The sequence below is a fragment of the Nannospalax galili genome, unplaced genomic scaffold (genome assembly GCF_000622305.1).
Source record: "Nannospalax galili isolate Female #2095 unplaced genomic scaffold, S.galili_v1.0 scaffold47, whole genome shotgun sequence".
NCBI lineage: Eukaryota > Metazoa > Chordata > Mammalia > Rodentia > Spalacidae > Nannospalax > Nannospalax galili.
The window spans coordinates 1758844-1782814 of NW_008357641.1; the positions used below are offsets into that span (position 1 = coordinate 1758844).

Genomic DNA, 23971 nt, shown 5'->3' on the forward strand with positions numbered 1-23971 from the left:
TGCCCAAGGAGGACAGAAGAGGCTGTCGGATCCCCTGGAACTGGAGTTATGGACAGTTGTTAGCTGCCATGTGGGTGCTGGGATTCGAACCCGGGTCTTCTGCAAGAACAATCAGTGTTCTTAACCACTGAGCCATCTCTCCAGCCCCGATTTATTTATTTTTATTTTATGTGTATGAGTGTTATGCCTACATGTATGTAAGTGCACCTGTGTCATGCAGTGCCCAAGGAGGACAGAAGAGGTAGGATCCCTTGGAACTGGAGTTATGGAAAGTTATTAGCTACCATGTGGGAGCTGGGATTCGAACCCCAGTCTTCTGCAAGAGTGGACAGTGCTCTCAGCTCCTGAGCCATCTCTCCAGCCCTCTGAACTAGGCAACTCTTAAGAAGCTGATGAATTTTTTAAAAAATATTTTATTATTTTTATTTTATATGCATGCGTGTATTACCTGCATGGGTGTAAGTGCACCCATGTCATGCAGTGCCCTCAGAGGTCAGAAAAGAGCATTAGCTCCCTTGGAACTAGAGCTAGGAATGGCTGAATAGAACCCTGGTCCTCTGCAAGAACAGTCAGTGCTCTTTAACCACTGAGCCATCTCTCCAGCCCAGGAGTTAGTATATTACAAGAATATGTCAGTGGACCCATTCTCTCTCCTCCCACAGATGTGCGGTGATCACAGAGTTTGCTAGAATTCAGCTTGAAGCCAAGGGAATTCAGAGTGAGTTGATGCTGTTGCCTCTGGTGGGGGTGGGAAGAAGATACTTAAAGCTGACTTCCTGTTTCACCTACCCCTCTCCTTAAACTCCTGAAGGCCCTAGCATGACTCTTCAGGATTTTGAAGGTTATGGTGAGGTTTCTTAAAAGGAGACATTTTGATATCCCCTGATTTTTGATTGCATGATTGCAGTCAAGGTGCCAGGTGAGAAGAACTTGCAAAAAGTGGTTGTGAACTTGATGGAGCAAGAGGAGGAGAATGTTGAAGTGAAAGAAGATGCAAATCTGGCCCCAGGAGACCAACCTCAAACAGCTGCTGTGGGTGAGATCTGTGAGGTAGGGCCTAAGTGGAGGAGGTGGCAACTTGGGAATCCAATCAATGATAGGAAGGGGCTATGGAGCTATAGAGAGTGGTTGTGAGAAATACATCAGAGAGGGCCGGGAAGGTGGAGGTAGAGACCTGAGTTTCAGCCAACAAGATGGTTCAATGCGAAGAAGCTTGCCACCCAAACCTGAAGACCTGAACTCAAGTCCTAGAAACCATGGTAGAAGGAGAGAAATGACTCCTCCTGAAAGTTGTCCTCTGTCCTTCACACTTATACAGGCACTCATCTATACACACATGCCCATATGCATACAAACACACATACAGTAATAGTAAAATTAAAAAGAGATACAGGGCCAGAGAGATAGTTCAGTGATTAAGGGCATTTGCTGCTCTTGCAGAAGACCTGGGTTTGATTCCCAACACTCACATGGAGGCTCACAACCATCTATAACTCCTGTTCTTTCCTCCACAGACACCAGGCACCCATGTGATGCACTTATATACATGTAGGCAAAACACTCATACACATAAAATATTTTTAATTATTGGGGTATGTGCACATGAGGGTGTGGATCTACTCAAGCTGCAGCTACAGGTGTTTGTGAGCCACCCAATGTGGGTGCTAGGAACCAAGTTCACTGCAAGAGCAGTATGTGCTCTTAATCACTGAGTCATCTCTTCAGCCCCCAAATAAATAAACCTTTGAAGAAAGAAATAGACATGTCTTTGCTTACTCTAATAGGAAGGTCTACGGGTGCTGGAAGGCCTGGCAGCTTCGGGCCTACGCTCCATCCGATTTGCTTTAGAAGTACCTGGACTCCGATCTGTGGTTGCCAATGATGCCTCTGCCCAGGCTGTAGAGCTCATACGCCATAATGTGCTACTCAATGATGTGGCCCATATCGTTCAGCCCAGCCAGGCAGATGCCCGGTAGGTTGGTTGTTGTTGCTGTCATTGGTGGTGGTACTTGGGATGGAACTCCAGGCCTCATACACGCTAAGCAAGTGCTGTGCCACTTGCTATACCCCCAGCTCCCAGTAGGTTCTGGGCAGAAATGCCCAGGGCCTGCAGGTTACACCCTGGAGTCTGGCTACCTAGGGGTAAACCCTAGCCCTGTTGTAGTTTCTAAGTATTTGAACACTAATTTCCCCTTGTCTGTCAAAAGGATAGTAACGGGTTGCAGGATTTGTTTTTCTTTTTTTCTAATTTTTATTTTATTATTTGTATGTGTAAGTCTGAGGACAACTTTCTTTTCTTTTTTGGTCTTTTTGAGACAGGGTCTTCCTGTAGTCCCAGCTGGCCTGGAACTCACTATGTAAACCCGGCTGGCCTTGAATCCACAGAGAGCCATCTGCCTCTGCTGGGATTAAAGGTGTGGGCTACCACGCCCAGCCTCCAAGGACAACATTCAAAAGTCATTTTTCTCCTTTTACCTTGGGTTTTAGGTATGGAACTGGTCTTTAGACTGACACTGCAAGTGTTTTCTTACCTATGGAGCCATCTCCCCTAGCAGCCTTTTCATTTTGAGACAGTATCACTTTGACCTAACGGTGGCCCATATATGAGTAGTTTTGTAACTGAAGATGACCTTGAATTTTTTTTCTTATTTCTTTTCCATTTTTTGTTACTTGTTTTTGAGATAGGGTCTTACTGTGTAGCCCTGGCCAGCCTATATAGACCACACTGGCCTGGAGCTCTCAGAGATTTGCCTGCCTTTCCTTTCTGAGTGCTGAAATTAAAGGCTTACACCACCCCAACCAGCCCTTTTTTTTTCTCCCTCCCCTTTCGATCATTTTTGTCTTTTTTTTTTTTTTTTTTTTTTTTGGTCTTTTTGAGACAGGGTCTCCCTGTAGCCCCAGCTGTCCTGGAGCTCACTATGTAGACCAGGCTGGCCTTGAACTCCCAGAGATCCGCCTGCCTCTGCCTCCCCAAGTGCTGGGATTAAAGGTGTGCGCCACGACACCTGGCTATTTTTTTGTCTTAAAAAAAAAAAATTTTTTTTTTGAGTTTTTGTGTATTTCATATAGAAAATTATCTTTATACCCCTTTCCCCTTTGGCGCCCTCCCATAGCCCCCACAGTGGAGTTCATACCTTCTGTCATTTGTGTTAAGGCCTATCATGTAAAGTTAGTCACCCCAGATGTCCCTCAGTGCAAATTCATCCACTGGAATCTAGTCTATCTATCTAAAGTCCTTCCCTTTAAGATCAGCTCATTCTCACCCAGCAATAATCAGCTGCCAAAAATTCTTTGACTAAGATTGGACCTGCTGTTCATTTCCACGGTTCTGTGTTGGGTTTTGTCTGCTTAAGTTTGCATCAGTCTTATGTATACTGACACCATTGCTGTAAGTTCTTTTTTTTTTTTTTTACATTTTATTTGTGTATGTGTGGAGGTCAGAAGATATGACTCATAGGAATTGTTTCTCTCCTTCCACCAAGTGGATCCCAGGGATCAAACTCAGGTCCTCAGACTTGCTGGCAAGCACCTCTACATACTGAGCTGTCTAGCCAACCTTAATCTTGAATTTCTGATCCTTGTTCCCTTACTACGCCTAGTTTATTCAGTAATGATCAGATGGAACCTAGGGCTTTGTGCATGCTAGGTAAGCACTCGGCCAACTGAACTACATCCCCAGCACACACAACCCTCTCCCTTTTTTTTTTTCTGCCCTTGTAAGACAGGGTCTCACTATGACTGGCCTGGAACTCTGACTCATAGAGACCTGCCTGCCTCTACTGGGGTTAAAGGTGTATGCCACCATTCCCAGCTGATGCTATTTATTTGAACAGTGACATAATTTAGGATTTGAGTGTTCGATTAAAATAAAATTCTCATTGCATGTATTTATGGGGTGGGGAGATGCACCTGCCACAGCACCATGCAGAAAGCAACTTGATGGAGCCAGTTCGCCTTCTACTTTTATTCAAGTTCTGGAAATTGAATTCAGGTCACCAGGATTGTGTGGCAAGTGCCTTTACCTGCTGTGCTGGATAGCTTTAGTGTCAACTTGATACACCTGGGTTGAGGGAGCCTTAGTTGGGGGAATTGCCTCTATTGGACTGGCCTGTGGCCATGTTTGAGGGGATCTTCTTGATGAGTGATGTGGGAGGGCCCAGCCCACTGTGGGTGGTGCCACCCCTGGGCAGGTGGGCCTGTGTTGCATAAGAAAGCAGGCTGAGCAGGGGCCAGGGGAGCAAGCCAGTAAGCAGCGTTCCTCCGTAGCCTGTGCTCCAGCTCCTGCCCTGAGTTCCTACCTTGGTCTCTAATGAACTATAACCCAGGAGATGTAAGCTGCATAAACCCTTTCCTCCCCAGGTTGGTAGTGGTCAGAGTGTTTTGTCACAGCAGTGAAGAACAAACTAGGACATCTGCTGAGCCATCTCACCCCCCCCTTCCACCTTTCTATTTTTAAATAAAAAAATTTTTTTTGGTCTTTTTGAGACAGGGTCTCCCTGTAGCCCCAGCTGTCCTGGAACTCACTATGTAGACCAGGCTGGCCTTGAACTCACAGAGATCCGCCTGCCTCTGCCTCCTGAGTGCTGGGATTAAAGGCATGTACCACCACACCTGGCTATATTTTTAAACATTTTTATTTCTTTGTATGTGTCTGAGTGGGTATATGTGTGTGCAGGTGCCCACAAAGCCTGGAAGAGGGCATCATATTCTTTGGAAGGCAATTATGAGCCCCCAACATGGGTGCTAGGAACTGGAAGTGCAGCAACTGCTCTTAAAAGACAGAGCCATCTCTCCAGTCCCCTCCCCCATACCTCCTTTTGTTTTAGGTGGGGTCTTACTATACAGCCTAGATCGGTCTCATTTTTGACAGTCCTTAGCCTCAGCCTCCTGGCTGCTGGGGTTGTAAGTCATGTTCCATAGGATGTGTGAGCCCTGAGGGGAGTGAGTAGGGGACAGCTAATGACTCCAGGTTGCCTTTACAATACAGATACGTACCACAGTGCCAGGTTTAGTGATGACTTTTGTCATGAGAACATTGTGGAATACACATAACACAAATGAAGATAGCTATAATAGCATGTGAGAGAATCGAGTTGTTGATTGGATTGGTTTAGGGGATGAGGTCTTGCGTTGTTATCCAGATTGGCCTTCAGCTTAGGATCTTCCATTTTGGCTAGGATTAACAGGTGTGTGACACTAAATTTGGTTCTAGTCAATAGAATTTCTTGCTGCTATTTTTTGTTTGTTTGGTTGGTTTTGTTTTTTGAAGCAGGGTCTTGCTGTGTAGCCTAAGCTGATCTCATTGGAGATTCTCCTGCCTTAGCCTCCCACTTGCTGAGGTGACAAGTTGAAAACCTCATACTCAGCAGGTGATACAATCTTGGGAGCCTACAGCTGTCATCTGAAACATCATTATGTGACACATGATTGTGTCATCATGGACACTTAAATATTTTATTAACTCATTTATCTCCTCTTCCCCATTCCCTCTCTACTCAGGGTAGAACCTGGGCCTACTGTATGCCAGGACATGCCATCACTGAATTGGGCCTCTAGCCTTCCTGCTACCTTTCTTACTTTGACACGGATCTTACAGGTCTCACTCAGTTTCCCAGGCAGGCCTTGAATTTGCAGTCCTGCCTCAGCCTCACAGTTAGCTGGAAATACAGGTCTGTACTTTCAGGCCTGGTTTAAACTTAATTTCTTATTCTCTTTGTTATTTTTTACATTTATTTAGTGGGAGAGGGGTCATGTATTCTACAGCATGCATGTGGGGGTTAGAGGCAATTAACACAGAGAGCCACAACTGATCAATGTGCAGAGAATGAGACTTGGAATAGAGCTGGACACAGTGGTGCATGCTTTTAGTCTGAGCATTCAGGAGGCAGAGGCAGGCAGATCTCTGAGTTCAAGGCAAGTCTGATCTACATAGCAAATTCTAGACCAGCTGTGGCTACAGGGAGACCCTGTCTAAAAAGATCAGAAAAAAAAGAGACTGGAATAGGGCTGGAGAAATGGCTCAGTGGTTAATAGCACTGGCTGCTCTTGGAGAGGACCCAGATTTGGTTCCCAGCACCCATGTGGCCACTAACAGTCATCCATAACTCCAATTCCAGGGGATCCAACACCCTCTTCTGACATCTGGGTATTACATGACACAGGTGCACTTTCCTACATGCAAGCAAAACACTCATACACATAAAATAAAATTTTACTATGTAGACCAGGCTGGCCTCAGGCTCACAGTGTGCCTCCTGAATGCTGGGATTTTTTTTTTTTAAGGTTGAATTTTTTGTTTTAATTTTATATGTTTGTGTGTATTACCTGTGTGTAGTAGGTAAGTGCACCCGTGTCATGCAGTACCCACAGAGGACAGAAGAGGCTGTCTGATCCCCTGACACTGGAGTTCCTGACAGTTGTTAGCTGTCATGTGGGTGCTGAGATTTGAATCCCGGTCTTGGACAAGAAAAGTCTATGTTCTTAATCGCTGAGCCATCTCTCCAGCCCCATTTTCTTTTTAAATTATACATGTGTGTGCTCATGTAAGCATCATGCCTAAAGAGGCCAGGTCCAGTCCACTGGACCTGGAGCCATCAGACTGACATGAGTGCTGGAAACCAAACTTGGGTCCTATAGAAGAGCAGTACAGGCTGTCAACCACTAAGCTGTCTGTAGTGCCTCAGTTTGGTTTTTATGGTTACAGAGAGCCAAAGAATGCCCTGTTCTCTTAGCATTGCCAAGGTTATAGATGGGGAGACTGAGGCCTGTGTAAGCAGAAAAAAATCTTTTGGCTAACAAACGGCTAGAATGGCTGGGGGTTCAGTGGTAGTACACCTAAGTAGTCCTAACTCCATCCCCAGGGCTACAGGAAAAAAATTCAAGAAAAACCAAATGGTTGGTTAAGCTGGCCCCAATGCCAAAATCACTTCACCATAAGAATTAATGTGCTGGGTCCGTGCAGGTGCTTTTATTTAAGAGGCTGAGGATTTGACCCTCTCACACCTAGGATGCTGATGTACCAACATCAAAAGGCGTCTGAGCGCTTTGACGTTATTGACCTGGACCCCTATGGCAGTCCCGCCACCTTTCTGGATGCAGCAGTTCAGGCTGTCAGTGATGGAGGTGAGGCTGAGCCCATACCATCTGGGGACCCAAGCAGGTATGGGATCAGGGTATGTAGAGAGTCATTGCTGCCCCTCCCCACAGGACTTCTTTGTGTCACCTGCACGGACATGGCAGTGCTGGCAGGGAACAACGGAGAGACATGCTACAGCAAGTATGGGGCCATGGCCCTCAAGAGCCGGGCCTGCCACGAGATGGTGAGGCTCCACCCAACTTGGTCCACGGTTGGGAAATAGGCCGTGAGCTCCCCTACCCTGACCCTCCCAGTGCCCCTTCCCATTTGAGGACCTGCTTAGCATCTTCAGGCTACCAGACTGGACCATCCCAGACTGTGACTGACAAGCAGCCAGAAGTGGGTGGGCAGTCACATCGTTTTTAATATTCTATAAAGTAATGTTCTTAAAAAGAAGTTTTTATCGGGGCATGGTGGCACACTCCTTTAATCCCAGCACTTGGGAGGCAGAGGCATGCAGATCTCTCTGAGTTCCAGGTCAGCCTGGTCTTCATAGTGAATCCAGGACACTGGGGCTACAAGGAGACCCTGTTTCGAAAAGACACAAAAAAAAAAGAAATTTTTAACATTTTGTTGTGTGTGTGTGAGGAAATCAGTTTTTTCTACCATGTGGGACGCATGCTGGGATTAAAGTTGTGTGTTACTACACTTAGCCCAACAAAAAGTCTTTCTTTGTGATTTTTTGAGTTCTGGCCTTACTTCTGTGTGTAGAACAGGGGTGATCATGGCACCCGCCTTGTTGGGCTGCTTTGAGAATTTAAAATTAGGAGGGGCCAAGAAAGGCCACACCCTACCCTTATTCTTTAAGGTCCTTGCTGTCATCTGGTAAGCCAGGGCAGTGTCACTACCTTTTTCACATCAGAGGCTCTGAGCAGTCCCTAGTATCATGCAGTGTCCCCACTCCCAACCCACAGATCCCTGTGGCCTGTCCTTGCCTCACCCTCTACTTGGAAGGGCACACTTGGAGTGCTCATGGCACGAATTTAGTCACCTGTATAGCCTTCATCCATTTAGTGCCTCCTGAACAGATGGGGAAACTGAGGAACAGAGGTGACACTGGCTTTGTGCTCTGTGTGGGGTCTTGGAAAGAATATTGATGCCCACCCCGTCCACCAGGCCCTGAGGATTGTGCTGCACAGCCTGGACCTGCGAGCCAACTGCTACCAGCGCTTTGTGGTGCCTCTGCTCAGTATCAGTGCTGATTTCTATGTGAGAGTCTTCGTGCGAGTCTTTGTAGGCCAGGCCAAAGTCAAGGCCTCAGCCAGGTCAGCCCAGGGAAGGGGCACCAGATGGATTGAGGGAGGAGATAAATCTCACCCTGGGTGACGGTGGTTCCCAGTCAGAGGGAAATGGTGGGGTATAGTGACCACACCAGGAACTCATGGCCACCCTTGAATCCCTCAGCAAGCAAGCGTTGGTGTTCCAGTGTGTGGGCTGTGGTGCCTTCTATCTACAGCGTCTTGGCAAAGCTTCAGGAGACCCCAGTGGCAGGTAAGCAAGGGTATTGGGGTGGAAGGAGGGAATCCCAGGGTTCCCCCTCTTCTCATTGCCACTCCTTGCAGGGTCAAGTTCTCTGCAGCCTGTGGTCCTCCAGTGGCCCCTGAGTGTGAGCACTGTGGGCAGCGATACCAGGTAGGTCCAGGCAGGGAGGCAGAAGGTCTAGGGGTCCCGGAAGTCATGCACTTAAGGCCCTTGCTGTCTGTTCCCTGGTGTCAATAGCTTGGCGGCCCCATGTGGGCAGAGCCCATCCATGACCTGGACTTTGTGAACCGGGTCCTGGAGGCAGTGAGCACTAACCCCAGTCGTTTCCACACTTCTGAGCGGATCCAGGGGGTCCTGAGTGTTGTCACTGAGGTAGGCGCTAGACCCACACAGGGAGGGGGGTCCCCACCTCCTTTCCATCAGCACCCCATGCCACCCTATCCCCTTCACAGGAACTTCCTGATGTCCCTCTCTACTACACGCTGGACCAACTGAGCAGCACCATCCACTGCAACACACCCCGCCTCCTGCAGCTTCGGTGAGGGCCCTGGAGGGGCTGCTTAGGTAGATCTGGGAGGCCACGAATTCTGTAGTTGGTTTTGATAGCATAGTGACATACCCTTGTTATGAGAGACCCATCCCAATCCATACAATGTGGCTCACGCCCACCTTGGGTCAGCCTATGGGTTTCCAGCTTCCCTTCATGGTCCCTATTTTCCCAGGTCAGCCCTCCTCCATGCTGGCTTTCGGGTCTCACTCTCCCACGCCTGTAAGAATGCAGTGAAGACAGATGCTCCCCCTCTGGCTCTCTGGGATATCATGCGTTGCTGGGTGAGGGCAAGTGTCCACCTGGGTGGGGGCAGGAGAGTGGTTGATGGAGGCCCTCTCAGGCTCAGCACCCCCCTCCCCCCCAACTCCTGTTCCCAGGAGAAGGAGTGTCCAGTGAAACGGGAGCGGCTGTCGAAGAGCAGCCCAGCATTCCACATTCTCACCGTGGAGCCCAGGTATGGATGGATATGTAGGAGGGGACAGGCTGCTTGTGGGCATACTAGGCCCATGGGCACACAAGACATGGGCCTACTATGAGATGTTCAAATGCAATGCCAAACAACCTTACCATCTCTGTCCTTGTCCATGCCCTTCCCTCCTGTCTCCATCTGCTCTCCACTGTAGCAGGGTACCTGGGAGTACCTGGGTGGGTCAGAAACAGAGCATGTCCCCTGAACATTCCATGGCTCCCTCTTTTCTCAGTAGCAGCCAGAAGTCCTATCTGCAGCCTGGCATACCTGTGCTGTGAGCCCCATCTCAGGCCCTTTACCCATGCTGTGTCCTCTCAACTCAGGAAGCCTTCCTTAACTGGACCATCCTGCCATATCCCTGTGTCCTTTACCAAAACAGTTCCCAAATGTATATCCTAACAGTATGGTTTTTGTGTGTGGTGGTGCTAGGGATGGAACCTAGAGCCTTCTGTGTGCCAGGCCTGCTCTTTCTCCTTGAGCCACATGCCAACCCTTGCTCATTTTTGATTTGTTTGTCTCCTACAAAGTCAGCTCTACCAGGGCAGGTCCAGGCCACTTTGCTGACTCTCTTCCCAGCCTGGAGAACAATGGCGACTCAACAGTAAAGTTAGATGTTTATTGAACAAATGAAAGACCTCTGAGCCGGGCAGATGTATGCTGCTCGGTGGGCAGTCTGTGCCCAATTGCATGGCCATTGCCCTTAGCCTCCACCCATTTGCCCAGGCTGAAGGCCAACTTTACTATCCGGGAAGATGCCAACCCCAGCTCCCGCCAACGAGGACTGAAACGCTTCCAGGCCAACCCAGAAGCCAACTGGGGTCCCAGGCCCCGTGCCAGGCCAGGGTAAGTGGTTATGTTGTGGAGGTAGGGCTGGGCTAGGTGGGGGTGAAGGCTAAATGGAGTCCCAGCTCCCTGTCTGCACAGGGGCAAGGTAGCAAGTGCAGGCCTGGAGGAGAGGCGAAGGCTGCTGCAGAATAAGCGGAAGGAACCGGCTGAGGACCTGACCAGGCGGACAGCTCGTCTCAAGTCGTTTCCTTGCAAACGATTCAAGGAAGTAAGTTGCCTCCCTCCTTCCAGCTTTCCTGCAGCAGAGCCAAGAAGTAGGCTGGCCTGGCATAGCTGGGGCTTGGGAATGAAAAAAGAATGCAGCTGGGGGCTCCTGTGCTTCTGCCTGAGCACAGCCTGGGCTTCACGCTCTCCATTCTCTTACCAGGGCACCTGCCAGCGAGGAGACCAGTGCTGCTACTCACATAGCCCTACTGAGACCGTGGTCTCCACAGATGTTCCTGTCACAGACCATCCATATAACCAAAACCAGAACTCCCCTGGGCCACGGGGTGCTGCAGAGCTGGGTGTAGACTGAGCCAATAAAGAGATGTCATTTTCTGCTGATTGTTGTTTGGAATGGGGAGGCTGTCAGCCTGAGGAGCTCCACCCATTATTCCAGCAGCTCTCTTGTGGCTGCTCCTCCACCTCTGCTTTAACTGGTGGTGTTTCCTACCAAGCTGCAGCTTTATGTTTGTAAGCTGCAGTTCAGCAGTCACTCTAGAGCTGCAGTTCCCCAGGTCACCACGGGGAGGTAGCCTGTGCCACCGGGTTTCTGCCCCTCATGCCAACGTTCACCTCCCCCCCTTCCCTTGCTGTGTCCTCCACTGTTTGGTTTCTTCAGCCCAGCTCTCTCTGGGTGGGCTCGTGGCGGAAGCCAGACCGGAACCAGGCTTTCTGTGCATCCGTTCCAGACCAGGTGCTTCCTGCCCTGCTGCTCAAGGGTGTCGGTGCTATGAACCCGGCAAGGCAAGCTGATGCCCAGACACAGAGTGAAGAGAAGCTGCGTCCTCCCACTAGAGAAGGGGGTTTGCAGCGTTAAGGGGGAGTCCTGGGGCAGAATCCCCTCTCTGGCACGTGGGCCCTTAACCCCAACTGTAAAGTGAAAGCAATCTTGGAACCCACTCACTGGAAGAAGGCAGTGAGATGGGTGACTTGGTCCCCGGCAGGGGGATGGTACTGTGGGTGTTGGGTGGCCGCTGGGCACCTGCCTGGGGAACCCCTGAAATCAAGATACGTCACAGGATGATGGACAGGCCTAGCATGCTACCTAGAGTTCTGCTTCTGTGAGCTAAAATCAGCAGGGTATCCAGCCTTCTCCACCCCAAGAAGGGACACCATGAAATTGGGGTGGCTTGGAATCTTAGGGAGCTTTAGAGAGCAGCTACTGGTTACCTAGGAAAGTCTTGGCCTTCACACAGCTGGGTCTGGAACCGTGGAGAGTGGTTGAATATACAAGGCCATACTAAGGATTGGCGCCCTAGGCCCCTGGGTGGGGGTGGAGGGGATCTGTAAAAAGAGGAACCAGACTAAAGGAGAGAGCAGGAGGCTGGGGCCCCTGTGTCACGTGGCTCCAGCCAGCAGGAAAGGGGCCCCTTTTACCCACCCACGGGCGCGGACGCCGCAGGACATGGGGTTCAAAGCCAGACTACAGAGGTCCCTAGAGGCAGAAGCTCCCTTGCCTCGGTTTCCCCATTGCATGCCATGAGAATCCCGGGGGCCGGGGGAGCAGCATGCTGAGGTCCTGAGGGGGTGACAGGCGAGTGTGGCTCAAGGTCCTGAGGGGTGACAGGCGGAGTGTGGCTCGCGCCAGCTGGGGCGGGGCAAGAGGCCCCGAGCTCCAGGATCCCCGCCCCGCAGGTTTCCTCTGGGCTCCTTATCAGGCGCAGCCAGGCCCTTATCTGCGCCAGCCCTGCATCCTCTGGCCGCTTAGTCGGGGTGAGAGAGAGGAAGCCCAGCCATCGAGGGTGGGGGAAAGGGAGGGCAAGTCCAAGAACCGCTCACTTTCTCTCGGGGGATCCACGCCGCCTCTGAAGCAGGGAGGAGGCCCAGTCCAGCTCCAGGGCCCAACGGGACCACCTAGGACACATTGGCTCAACTGGACAGTGGGAACTGCAGCCTGGCCTAGACTGACAGCCCTGACCACAGTTGGGCACTCCAGGCTGCAGGAACTGCTACTACGGGGTAAGAGACAGCTTTGAAAGTAGGTAGAGGAGGGTGTCCTTACATGCATGCCATGTTCTTTCATTCATTCATTTACAATGGGACCCACTAAAGGAGGGGCCAAGCCGGCTTCTCCACCTGGGGAAGATAGGGCAAAGGGGCCCCGAGTCACACACTGCTAGGACCCTCCAGACCCTGGAGCCCAGCAAACAGACGTTTAATAAGCAGGATGCAAACGTGTGGGTGCTGATGGGGTTGGGGCTTGACAGGACGGGACTGGGCAGTGGAATCAGTGTTGGAGGAGCCTGGGGCCAGACTTGGGGTCACAGTGTCAGTAATAGGGTCACAGGGTTAGTTAGTTCCGGGAACTTTCAACAGAAGTAGGAGCCCCTGGAGCAACCAGAGGAGGTGTAGGGTGATTCTTTGAGTCAGGAGTTCCCTGTTTGCCCCAGCTCCTCTGAAAGGAAAACTGGCTCAGAGGCTGGGGAAGGAGCTCCTGGAAAACGGCTCAGAGAAGGCATTGCCAGAATCCATGGTACCTGGCACCTAGTAAACACCTCATTTTATGGAGGAGCCCCTGCCCCTTGTCCTGGCAAGTTTCTGGTTCTGCTCCCATCTGTTCTTAACTATTGAACCTCCACCCCCTTTTTCCTCCTCCCTGTTTGGTTAAGCAGGTATGGGGGGGGGTTGTCTCTGGCCTTCTCAGTAACTGCTCCTGCCTCCCACAGGTGAGCACCCCTTCCTCAGGGGTCCATGTGCCCCCCCCAGGCCCAGGCAGAGGTGGGCCCCGCCATGACTGAAAAAGCTGAAATGCTGTGTGCCTCCAATCCAGCACCTGACTGGCCCCCTAACCCTGCCTCACCTGGGCCCCTTCCTGCAGAGGAGGGCCACCGAGGTGCTTCCACCCCCTGGTTGCCTCCAGGTGTGCCAGTGATCAGCCTGGGTCACACCAGGCCCCCAGCCATGCCCAACACGGAGCTGAGTGTCCTTAGGCCCCCCTTGCTGCAGCTCTCGGCCTTGGGAACAGCCCCACCCACCCTGGCCCTGCATTATCACCCTCACCCCTTCCTCAACAGGTCAGTGGGGATCTGGGGCTGCGGGTGGTGCTGGGCATTGGGGGTCAGGGTCTTTGCCCACAAGGCCTTCGTGACCCACAACCCCTACAGTGTCTACATTGGGCCAGCAGGACCTTTTAGCATCCTCCCTAGCAGCCGGCTGAAGCGAAGACCAAGCCCTAGTGAGCTGGACCTGGCTGAGGGTGAGTGACATGTGGGGGGTGGGGGGTGTGCACCCATGCACTTGTAGGTACCTGAAGCCTGTCTGATCTGACCCATACTCTGCCACAGGGAAAAGGATGTTTTACTGGGTGCGCACATACCAACACAGGAAACCCATGTAGGTGATAGTCAATGCAAGACCATGGTTCTGAACCTGGTGTGGTGGCTTACTTCTGTAATCCAGAGTGAGGCAGGAGAATCAGAAAAAAATTTTTTTTTGGTCTTTTTGAGACAGGGTCTCCCTGTAGCCCCAGCTGTCCTAGAACTCACTATGTAGACCAGGCTGGCCTTGAACTCACAGACATCTGCCTGCCTCTGCCTCCCGAGTGCTGGGATTAAAGGCGTGCACCACCACACCCGGCTGAGAATCAGAAATTTTAAGGCCAGCCTGGGTTGCACAGAGTCCCATAGCCAGCCAGCCAACAATCCAAGCATTACAACCACAGTCATGGCCACAAAATGACAGCCCTCCCACTGTGAAGCACAGCTACAAAAGAGCCAGCCACAGGACTAGAGACACACAGAGCCATGCAACCACAGGGGTCAACCTCAGAACCCCAGCCATGAATGCAGCAGCTCCAGCCACATGGCATGGTCTCATACAACCACAGCCATCAGATAGGCCACCAGTCACCCAGCCACACAAGACACCCTCAGGCTCACCATGGTAGAAGAGGCTCTGAGAACCAGGAGAACCTGTGTCATGTAGGGGCATGCTCAGAATGAGGGGCAGAGAGACAACGACCCATAGTAATAGCCACTTCTCTGGGGAACCAGCCAGGGGCTCTGAAGCCCATTATGGTCCTGGCCAAGGGAGCCCTTGGGCAAAGGGCTCTACATCCTGCAGATCTCCCCTGGGGAAGAAAGCCCCAGCCCACAGACTGGGTTTAGTTCCCTTGAAGGTACTGGAGTCTGCCATGAGGATAGGTGGGGGTACCCTCTGGTCTTCACATCACCCGCTGCCTCTTCAATCTACAGGGCACCAACCCCATAAAGTGGCTCGGCGCGTGTTCACCAACAGCCGTGAGCGCTGGCGGCAGCAGAACGTCAATGGCGCCTTCGCGGAGCTCAGGAAGTTGCTGCCGACTCACCCGCCGGACCGGAAGTTAAGCAAGAACGAGGTGCTACGCCTCGCTATGAAGTACATAGGTTTCCTGGTACGGCTGCTGCGCGACCAAGCGGCCGCGCTGGCGTCGGGCCCGGCCACGCCAGGGCCACGAAAAGGGCATGTGCACCGAGGCCTGGACGACAGCACCAGCCGTGGGTCCGGCCGCAGGATGGAGGCCGCGGCCTGCACGCAGGCTACGCTCCCCGGGGACTGTGCAGGCCACCCTGGGTCGGTGACCCGGCCCATCAAGATCGAGCAAGCAGCCGAAGTGCGGTGACCATGCAGCATCTACCAACTTGCTGCGCAGCGTAGCAAACTCCCTCCAAAAGGGACTGAGGTGGCCCAGATGAAGAAAAGGGTGGCCTTCACCCCGGGGCTTTCTTCACTTACTCACTGGCCATTTGCAGTGGTCTTGTCAGTGTCCTTTTCCCAAGACCAAGGCCAGAGAACCAACAAGGCAAAGCGGTCATCGGACCCCAGTGGTGCCTCTTTATTCCGGGTTGGGGTTGCTGGGAGAGGTGGTGGTGGTGGTGGTGGTGGTGGTGGTGTGTCTGGAAGCCTTCCTACTTCTCACCGGTGCCTCCTGCCAGAGGCCGGAGGCCCGACACCCCTCAAGTGTGGAGTACCCACGCTGTCCAGCCCTACCCGCTGTCGGCACGATTGATCCGATTGACCGCGTTAAGGAAAGCCCAGGCGCTCTTGCTTTTGTTTTTCTTTATTTCTTTATTTCACATACACATTAGCCATTCAATGGAGAAGCCAGAGAGAGTCAGGCAAAGATGGTATAACAGAAGCGCAGTGACGGAGGGGGGCAGGGTGGGGTGGAGAGGGGACAGACGGGCTGGCTGCCTACTTGCATTCCTCTAGGACACTGAAAACCCAGAAAACAAAACAGACAGTGAACTACCCTTGTTTCTTATGTATCTCAGTGCAGAGACGGGGTGGAGGGCAGAGAAGGGGAGACCAGGCTGAAAGAGGAGCAGAGGGAGGGGTCGCTAAGGGGAAGCACACCAAATCCATTAGTACTATATATAGAGATACTCGTATATACTGCGTTTCTTAGCCTAAGAAGAAACTTGTTTGACGGGACGGGCGGCCTTGATGGTCCGCGATGCTGGTGCTGGTCGGGCGCACGGATCTCCCAGAAGGGCCAAAGCGGGGCTGGCCCAGGCTGGCTTGCGGGGGTGGGGGCGCCCCGAGAGTGGATGGGGGGGCAGAGGTGGGGCTGGGGTGTCCCTAGGGCTCTCGATTGGGGGACAAAAGTTCTTGTGGCTTTATTGCTCCTTTATTTTTCTCTCGTGTGTGTGTGGGGGGGTCCGTTTTGCACGGTCAGGGTGGGGAAATGGTGGGTCGTCTGAGCCACCCGGCCCCTCTGGGACCCAGAGCGCGGCGTCCGCTCCGCCAGCACGGGGGTGAGAACAAGGCACTAGGTCGGCCGGCCAGCGCGGGGGCGGGTGTGTAAGGCAGTCGACAGGGCTGGTTGAGGCGTAGGGTGGGGCTGTGTGGGGGCAGTGTGTGTGCGTGCGTGCGCGGGCCTGGGCAAATTGACCTATCAGAGTGGCTGGTCCTGTCCTGGGGCATCAAGCCTTTCGGGTGCTCCCGAGGGAGGGGGGGGGCAGGGATGGAATAATGTTGCGTGGTGGGGAAGGGAGTCGGGGAGGAAATTACCAACTTGCTGAGCGCGCTCCTGATTAATGCTGGTGAGGGTCAAGTTGGCGTCTGGCTCAAAGAAGGGCGCTCGGGATGGAGAGGAAGGGAGAGAAAGGGACAGGGACGTTTGTTCATTGGCATTGACCTCTGCGGGGGAGGGGGAGGGGGATCCCCGCCTCGCCCCGGTGCCTGGAGAGGGATGGGGCGAGGGAGGGGCGATGGGCCCCAGGGAAGGGGCGCCCGGGAAGACCCGCAGCCAGAGCAGCCCAGTCGCCGGGCCTTCAAGCCGCTGTCCCGTTCCGTTAAACTCAACGAAGAAGGGATATGCGTGTTCCTAACAAGTGCAGGATATTTAATTGATTCATAAACATATGTATAATAGTTTGTGGGTTTTTAAACGTACTTAATAATGTAAGAAGCACCAGGGTTTTGTGTTTAATTATCTTAAAAATAATTTTCTCTCGTCCTTTTCCTTTTGATCCTTTTTTTTTTCGTCAAGGTGTTTTTCAAAAGACAAAATGTGAATGTTTCTTTCAGCCCTCCCACCAAAACTGAGAATGAACGACGAAACAAATTAAAACACCAAATCATCCTCGTCAACGCAGGAAAATAGCTTAAAAAATAAACTGAAAACGAAGAAAAATGGAAAAAAAAAAGGGAAAAAAGGAAGAACACTCAGCTTTCGTTATCCCCGTGCAGGGCGGGGCAGGCCCAGTTCTTTTAGCGTCCCCAGAGCCGCGAGGACATTACAACAAAAATAGAATTTTTTAAAAACAATCTCTTAACATACAAAGATAGGAAAACTCTGATGCATTGCACTTGGTTCAATGAAAAAAAAAGTTAATTTCCCCCATATATTTTTTGTGGGTTTTTTTCCCTCTCCTAACACGCCCCCATATCTGTTGCCCTCATTGCCCCTCACATCATCACTTGGGAAAGGAGCGCTGCCCCCCCCCAGCCCTCCTGGGGGACAGTGATGGGCACCTCCGGCCCCGGCCCAGCTGGCCTGCAGCTTCCGACCTCGCCCCGGCGCGTGCCTTGCAGACCCCCCCCCAACTCCCACAGGCCCGCAGCGCTAGCGGCCCGATTGTCTTCGAAGGAATGGGCTCACGCGGCCGGGCAGGGGCCCCCTTCGGCTCGCTCTTAGCTCTGACCCTGTTTAGCCAACCGAACTGTAAAAGCATTGCACTTTGACCGCGTCAGGCGCGGCCCGCCCGGCCCCCCACCCCCGGGCCTCCCTCGGCTCGCGCAGAGAGGCTCCCGCGGGACCCCTGCCCCTCAGTCCTGGGACCCTCAGCGTCGTACGAAGAGGAAGGCGGGGAGGGCTTCGCTCCTCTGCCACCCGGGTCGCGCACCCGCGCCAGCCGCTTCGAAGCCTCCCGCCACTCCGAGCCCGGGCAGCAGCCCCGCGCTCCGCAGACCACTCCTCCCTCTTCGCACCGGGCACAGCCTCACCAACCAGATTCTCAATAAATAAAGCCCATGACCCACCCCTACGTGGTGCAATGTTGGACTGACTTTCAGAGGATCCTGACCTGTGCTTTATGTTTTCATTCCGTTGAGAAAGAGAGAGAAAGAGAGGCACAAGGACTTAATGGGCCTGGGAGGGAAACGCAGGGAAGGGGAGTAAGGCACAGAAAGACAAGCCAAAGGGGCCAAGTCACACCGCGGACCGGGCTGGCGTGCTCGTACTCTCTCCTCCCTCCCACGGGACTTTGAAAGACCCGTGAGGAAAAGCCCCCAACATCCCTTGGGGGACGAGGCGGCGGCTGGGAGGAAAGCTACTTCCTGTGGTATGTTACCAAATTGTTCCCAAGTTGCTCAAACCGAGGAGTTCCCAACTGCAACAGTGAAAGACCCAAACAATGACTGCCCCACCCCTAAATAAAGAGTAAAGACATTACAGCTAAAGTCTAGGGAGAAGTGGCCATGGGTGCAGTGGGAAGGGAAGAAGAGAAGGGGACCAGAAAGCTCCAGAACACTCGTGAAAAGGACAACCACCACCCTCCACAGGAACTGAAAGCCGCTGAGCAGGACACCTACCTAGCGCAGGTGGTGGCTTAGCCCCAGAGGCCGCTGCCTCCTCCTCCCTTGGTTCCAGGACCCTTTCCGCTCCACTCGCAGCCGGCCCCAGTAGGGTGTGCTTGAGCGGCAGGGGCAGGGCCGATGGGGCGGAGCGAGGGCACCTGCATGCAGGGCTGGGGTGTGGGGCGACCTGGGGTCAACTCCCTTCACCTGGGGTGTGGCAGAGGGCAGCCCTCCGGGTCTGCGGAGAGTTGGTAGAGGGTACCAGTCCGGGCTGAGCCTCTGGTCTAGAGCTGACTTTTTTCCTGTGGACTGTACAGAGGGGCCTCACCCGAGAATTCCCATGCGGTTCAGAGTGGGGTGGCAGAACGTCCTACATTCTGGACTCACACTGAATGCAACTAACTCCAGGGGGCGCCCCCTGCCCACCCGGGGGCCTTCTTCGCCTGGTCCAGAGCAGTTGGGGACAGAAGCTGGAGCAGAGTCTGGAAAGATGAAAGGGAGAGGAGGGATGAAATCCGGAGGTAAACTCGCACATCTACTCCCATCATCTTTACGAGCTGCTCCTCTGGGCTCCTTAGGGAAACTCAGGCCTAGCGGAGGGTGGGGTCCCAGGAAGGTCAGGGGCGGGTGCTGGCTGCTTCTTCCTGGGAAGGCCAGGCTGGGTGGGAGGAAGGCAGTCTTGCCGCATCCTTTCTGTTTGTCCTCTGCTTGGCAGAGTCCGCTTTGCAAGTAGCATGCTTCTTTCTGCTTGGCTGCTAGTACACAGCTCTGCTGAGACCCCTTCCGAGGGCTCGCCAGAACTGGGCTGCTTTGGACCACAGGGTCCCCGGGCTGGAGAAGGGAAGGGCTGAGTGGCTGACGACGTCTAATTTTTGCTTTTCGGTGGGGCTGGGCTGGGGGATATTTCCATGTCTCGAAATTTCTTTCCCCCCCTTTTGAGGAACCTCTTCTTTTTATGTTGTTTTCTTTCCTCATCAGAGGAACCAGGACTGAAAGAGGACCAAAAAAAAAAAAAAAAAAATACAATGAGAACAGCTGGGCAGGTCTTGGCTCTTGGCTCCCATCTCACTCCCACTTGGTTCTATGATGACCCCCCAACCTCTAGAGTTCAGCTCAGAAGGAGGGGCTAAGATGCTGGGCAGTAAACCTCACAGCAAACCCCACACGGAGGAGGAAGCCCAGCTCATTCTCCCTCACCCTCGGAGGGAATTCCCCCCACCAAGATCCCCAGTGCAACCGTCCAGCTGGCCTTCCAGTGGGCACTGTGCCCAGCGGGTGGGACCCCCATGGCTGGCGCTGGCACAAACTTGAAATCTGGCCATGTTTGCAATTGTTTAGGTTTTTGTATGGGACCTGGAAGGTGGGGAAGATGCCAGGCTGGGGCTTTTGTACTCAGAGGGGTTGGAGGAATAGGGTGGGGGTGGCCCAGCTTCTTGCTGAATTTTTTCTGTCTCTTTGGATTAAAAGCAGAAATTCCTGTCTGTACACTGAAACTGAGGTCCCTCCGACTGAAAGGCTGGGGGCAGGGAACCACAAGAGTTCAGGGCCAGGCTTGGGGGAGGGGCTAGAGCCCACCCTGCATGATCACCAAGAGCTGGGGAAGGACCCTGAAGCTCCCTGGAGAGGACAATGCTTCAAACCAGCAGGGGGCACCACCTGCTTTGTGTATGGGGCCTTGCTGGCATGGAAGACCCAACACACACAGGGTGGACACCAGGGGCTGGATGCTTGGCAACACCCTCCATCAAAGGATCCAGTTCCATTTTGTGCCCAAGGGCACAAACCTATGCTTCTCCAGACCTGTGCTTTGCTTGCGTATACCTGGACGTACCTTCACCACAAATTGAGGGTTCCCTGATAATACAACTAGGGCCTCCAGGAGTTCTGTGTGAGACTTAGGTCTTCAGGGCCAGGCAAAACTAACAACAAAGTATACACACCAGATACTGACTCATTCCATCCTTTCCCCAACCTCACACTGAAGGTAGACCCACACAAGTGGATGCCCTCAATTGCAGAGAGTAGTTAAGAGTCTGTTCCTATTTACTGCCTGTGCAGCAATCATTGAGGCTGCAGGGCAGGCCAGAATGCCTATGCCCTACCAAGTTGGGGTGAAGGCACCAGGTAGCTAGAGCTGCAACTTTTCAAATGAAGCCAGAAATCCAGACAGAATTTCATGTGAAAATTTCCAATTGGAGGGAATTGGAGGCTGGGTATAGGGGTATACAGCACTTGGGAGGCAGAGACAGGTGGGTCTCTATGAAGTCAGTCAGCCTGGTCTTCCTAGCAAATTCTAGACTACATAATGAGACCCTGTATCAAAACACATACACACACACACCAAAAAAAAACCAACAACAAAACAAAACAAGCAAACAAACAAACAAACAAAAAAAAAAACCCACCCCAAACACCAGTAGGTAAGAGGTCCTGACCCTAGCCGAGGAACTATTGACAACTGAGAGCTGCTGGATAATGGAGAGTTTTCTTTAAGGCTGTGATGCTGGGTATGTTAACCAGGCTCCAGTGGATGGATCTACACTGAAGGCATTTGCAGACACCAATTAGATGAGAGAGAGAGAGAGAGAGAGAGAGAGAGAGAGAGAGAGAGAGAGAGAACATGAAATTGGGCAAGGGTAGTGAGGAAAGGTACAGATGGGGAGGGGTCTGAATATGACTGAAAGATATTAAATGAAATACAAAAAATCAATAAAAATAACCCAAGTGCTAGTGGTAGGGAAAAAATATAAAAACACTTGGAAACTAGACATGGTGGCTCATGATTATAATTCCAGTACTTAGCAGACTGAGGCCGGAGGATTGTTGAGGATTTGAGGCTAACTGGGTCTTTACAATGAATGAATTCCTGGTCACGTTTGGTGACAGAATTAGATCCTGGTTTGAAAGTCAGAAAAACAAAAAATAGTATTGGAGTCAGGTATGCTGATACACACCTAATAATTCCAACAGTCAGGAGGCTGAGGCAAGAGGATCAAGTTTGAGGCTAGCTTGCCTCCTGCCTCATAGTGAGACCCTGTCTCAAACACAAAACAAAAATCAAGACAAAAGAAAACCCATCATTGTTGAGCTGTGGCTGTGGCCTCATGCTAACAGCTTTTGCCTAGCATGTCTGAGACCCTGCACCAATTATGACACCCTCCCAAACAAACCACTACTATTTCAATATTAATCAGTTTATGCCTTCAGGTCAGACCCTGTCCCTCAGGCTCTGATTTGGGTTGGCAGAAGTTACCCTTGTGAAAAGTCAGGCAGTAGCTTTCTCTTGTAGTCCCAGCTACTTAGGAGGCAGAAGCAGGAAGGTTACTGAGCCAAAGAGTTAGAGACCACCGTTGGCAACATTAGAGACACTCATCTTTAAAAAAAGGAGGGGTCTCCAGTATGTTGGTGCACGCCTTTAGTCCCAGCACTTGGGAGGCAGAAGAATCTGTGAGTTCAAGGTCAGCCTGGTCTACATATTGAGTTCCAGGACAGGTGGAGCTACAGGGAGACCCTGTCTCAAAAAAAGATTTAAAAAAAAAAAAAAAGGAAGAAAAGGAGGGTTTGGGGGAGAGTGGTAAGATAGCTTAACAGATAAAATCACTTGCCATGTAAACCATATAACCTGAGTTTGATCCCTGAAACCACATAAAGATGGGAGAACCAAATCCACAAAGTTGTCTTCTGACCTCCACATTGCACTGTGGCACATCATACGTACACACACCCCTCATCATATACACATACACACAAAAATGAAAAAAAAAATCAAGATCCTCTAGAACTGCCTATGGCAGTGGAGTCCTCTCTGTTGTCCAGTGCAGTGAAGTAGCAGATAGCACAGTGGTTTCTGAGCACTTGCAGTACAGCTTCTGTGCTAAAGGGAGGAGATTGAACCCAGGCCTTCCGGCATGTGAGGTGAATATTTTACCACTGGGCTACCACCTCTCTAGCCTAAAATCTAGGTGTGGCTCTGGGAAGCTGAGATGGAAACCCAGGATTGAACTTTCTCACAGATCAAGAAGGCCAGTGAGCTGCCAGCTCCAGGCTTCCAGCTCTGGCTTTCTCTGGTTCTCAAGGGATGACTACCATAAGTTCCTGTACTACTGCCCCACGCAGGCCACCCCTCCTCTGCCTCCCTACCAGGGACAGAGGGTTGTAGACATCTGGAACAGGGAGGACCCCATGTGAAGGCCCAAGCAGGTCCCTTGAGGTCTCCTTAGTTTCACAGCTTTACAGTCTCAGAGTAGGGGGCTCCTCAGAGAAGGAAGACCCTAGTTCCAGGCTGAGAACTGGGAACAAAAGCAGCTCCAAGGGGGCTCTGGGGCACCTCTGCACAGGTCCCAGGAACAGGGGATCTGCTGCCAAGCACAGAGCTTTCTCTGTTTACCCTGCCCTGCTTCCTGAGCCAGGTCCAAAATTGATTGAAACTAAGTAAAAAGCACTGCCCAGGCAAAGACAAAATTGCTGAAATTCTCTTTTCTTCCCTGATTCTATTGTTCTGTCTCCATCTGGTGCTCCAGGGATCAGCTAAAGTCACTGGTTACTGTGGAAACACCCCCCCCCCACTGTCCCTCCACAGCAGCCTGCCTGCCCCCAGGCCCAAGGGCTCCTGCTTCAGGGTGCCCAGATCCCACTCCCCCATCATCCCCAGACACACCTGCCTGTTCAGGGGCCCTGGATCCAGCTAGGACTCCTTTCCTTACCCAGGACACAAGACAAGGGAATGAGGGAGGAAGAGAAACTGTTTCCTGAGCTTGCCTCAAACTCTGACTTGGCCTCAAAACAAGTAAAGTGAGCAGAGAAAGTTAAAGAGGCAAAAGTGGAGAGGGAGGGGAGGGGTCTCACAGCAGTGGAACAAGCATACTGCAGAGTCACAGCAAGAGCCAGAGTGGCAGGGGCTGGGTGGCAGGAGGGAGACAGAGAAGGAGAGAGGAAGGGAGCAATGAAGCACAGCTCCTGGTACCAGTCCAGAGCTGGGAGGGGAAGCCGGCCTGCTGTCCCTTCCTCTGGCACCCCCTCACGCCTTCTGCCAGCAGGGCTCTCTCGGCCTCCCTGGCACAGAGCAGAGGGGGCTGGCTCCAGACCCTGCTCAAAGCCATTGTTTTTCTTCTCAACACCCCCAAGTTCAAGTTCATCTGGGTGTTACATCATGTCTGGTTGCTCCTGGAAACCAGACGGGTCAGACGTGACTCGGGAAAGGGGGTGGGAAGCTGGAGGGGTTGAAGTTCCCCTGCTCCTCCCTCCTTGCCACTAGGGAGCTCTGGTTTGAAGTTTGACTTTTTTT

General features: G+C 52.2%; 3 protein-coding genes across 12 annotated transcripts in view; 2 read left to right on the top strand and 1 right to left on the bottom strand.

Annotated features, from left to right (window-relative positions):
• Window positions 1–11028, top strand: part of Trmt1 (tRNA methyltransferase 1) — a 12511-nt gene extending 1483 nt beyond the window's left edge. For all 3 annotated transcript variants that reach the window (XM_008855445.3, XM_029557368.1, XM_017794946.2), the window contains 15 exons: window positions 663–718; window positions 908–1050; window positions 1785–1972; window positions 7007–7122; window positions 7207–7319; window positions 8252–8400; window positions 8540–8626; window positions 8698–8767; window positions 8855–8989; window positions 9070–9155; window positions 9340–9448; window positions 9545–9621; window positions 10360–10479; window positions 10561–10690; window positions 10850–11028. In XM_008855445.3, coding sequence (XP_008853667.1) covers window positions 663–718; window positions 908–1050; window positions 1785–1972; window positions 7007–7122; window positions 7207–7319; window positions 8252–8400; window positions 8540–8626; window positions 8698–8767; window positions 8855–8989; window positions 9070–9155; window positions 9340–9448; window positions 9545–9621; window positions 10360–10479; window positions 10561–10690; window positions 10850–10999 — 1729 coding nt within the window. In that variant the 3' untranslated portion in view covers window positions 11000–11028. The remainder of the gene's footprint in view (window positions 1–662; window positions 719–907; window positions 1051–1784; window positions 1973–7006; window positions 7123–7206; window positions 7320–8251; window positions 8401–8539; window positions 8627–8697; window positions 8768–8854; window positions 8990–9069; window positions 9156–9339; window positions 9449–9544; window positions 9622–10359; window positions 10480–10560; window positions 10691–10849) is intronic.
• Window positions 11029–11798: 770 nt separating this feature from the next.
• Lyl1 (LYL1 basic helix-loop-helix family member) lies at window positions 11799–17315 on the top strand. The gene is made up of 4 exons (XM_008855447.3): window positions 11799–12645; window positions 13353–13700; window positions 13791–13882; window positions 14880–17315. Exons 2-4 carry the CDS (start codon window positions 13378–13380, stop codon window positions 15284–15286), a joined length of 822 nt encoding a protein of 273 aa, XP_008853669.1. The 5' UTR covers window positions 11799–12645; window positions 13353–13377; the 3' UTR covers window positions 15287–17315.
• Nfix (nuclear factor I X) overlaps window positions 17049–23971 on the bottom strand; it is a 98365-nt gene continuing 91442 nt past the window's right edge. For 4 of the 8 annotated variants that reach the window (XM_008855448.3, XM_017794945.2, XM_017794943.2 and 1 more), the window contains one exon: window positions 17049–19676. In XM_008855448.3, the coding sequence (XP_008853670.1) occupies window positions 19662–19676 (15 nt within the window). In that variant the 3' untranslated portion in view covers window positions 17049–19661. The remainder of the gene's footprint in view (window positions 19677–23971) is intronic. The other 4 variants (XM_008855455.2, XM_008855453.3, XM_008855454.3 and 1 more) reach the window with 1 other exon arrangement.

Excerpts from the sequence above, each read along its gene's own strand:
- Lyl1 (XM_008855447.3), top strand. The coding sequence starts at position 13,378 with ATGTGCCCCCCCCAGGCCCAGGCAGAGGTGGGCCCCGCCATGACTGAA. Across the intron at positions 13,701-13,790 it reads CCTCACCCCTTCCTCAACAG|TGTCTACATTGGGCCAGCAG; the intron begins GTCAGTGGGGAT and ends CAACCCCTACAG. Across the intron at positions 13,883-14,879 it reads TGAGCTGGACCTGGCTGAGG|GGCACCAACCCCATAAAGTG; the intron begins GTGAGTGACATG and ends TTCAATCTACAG.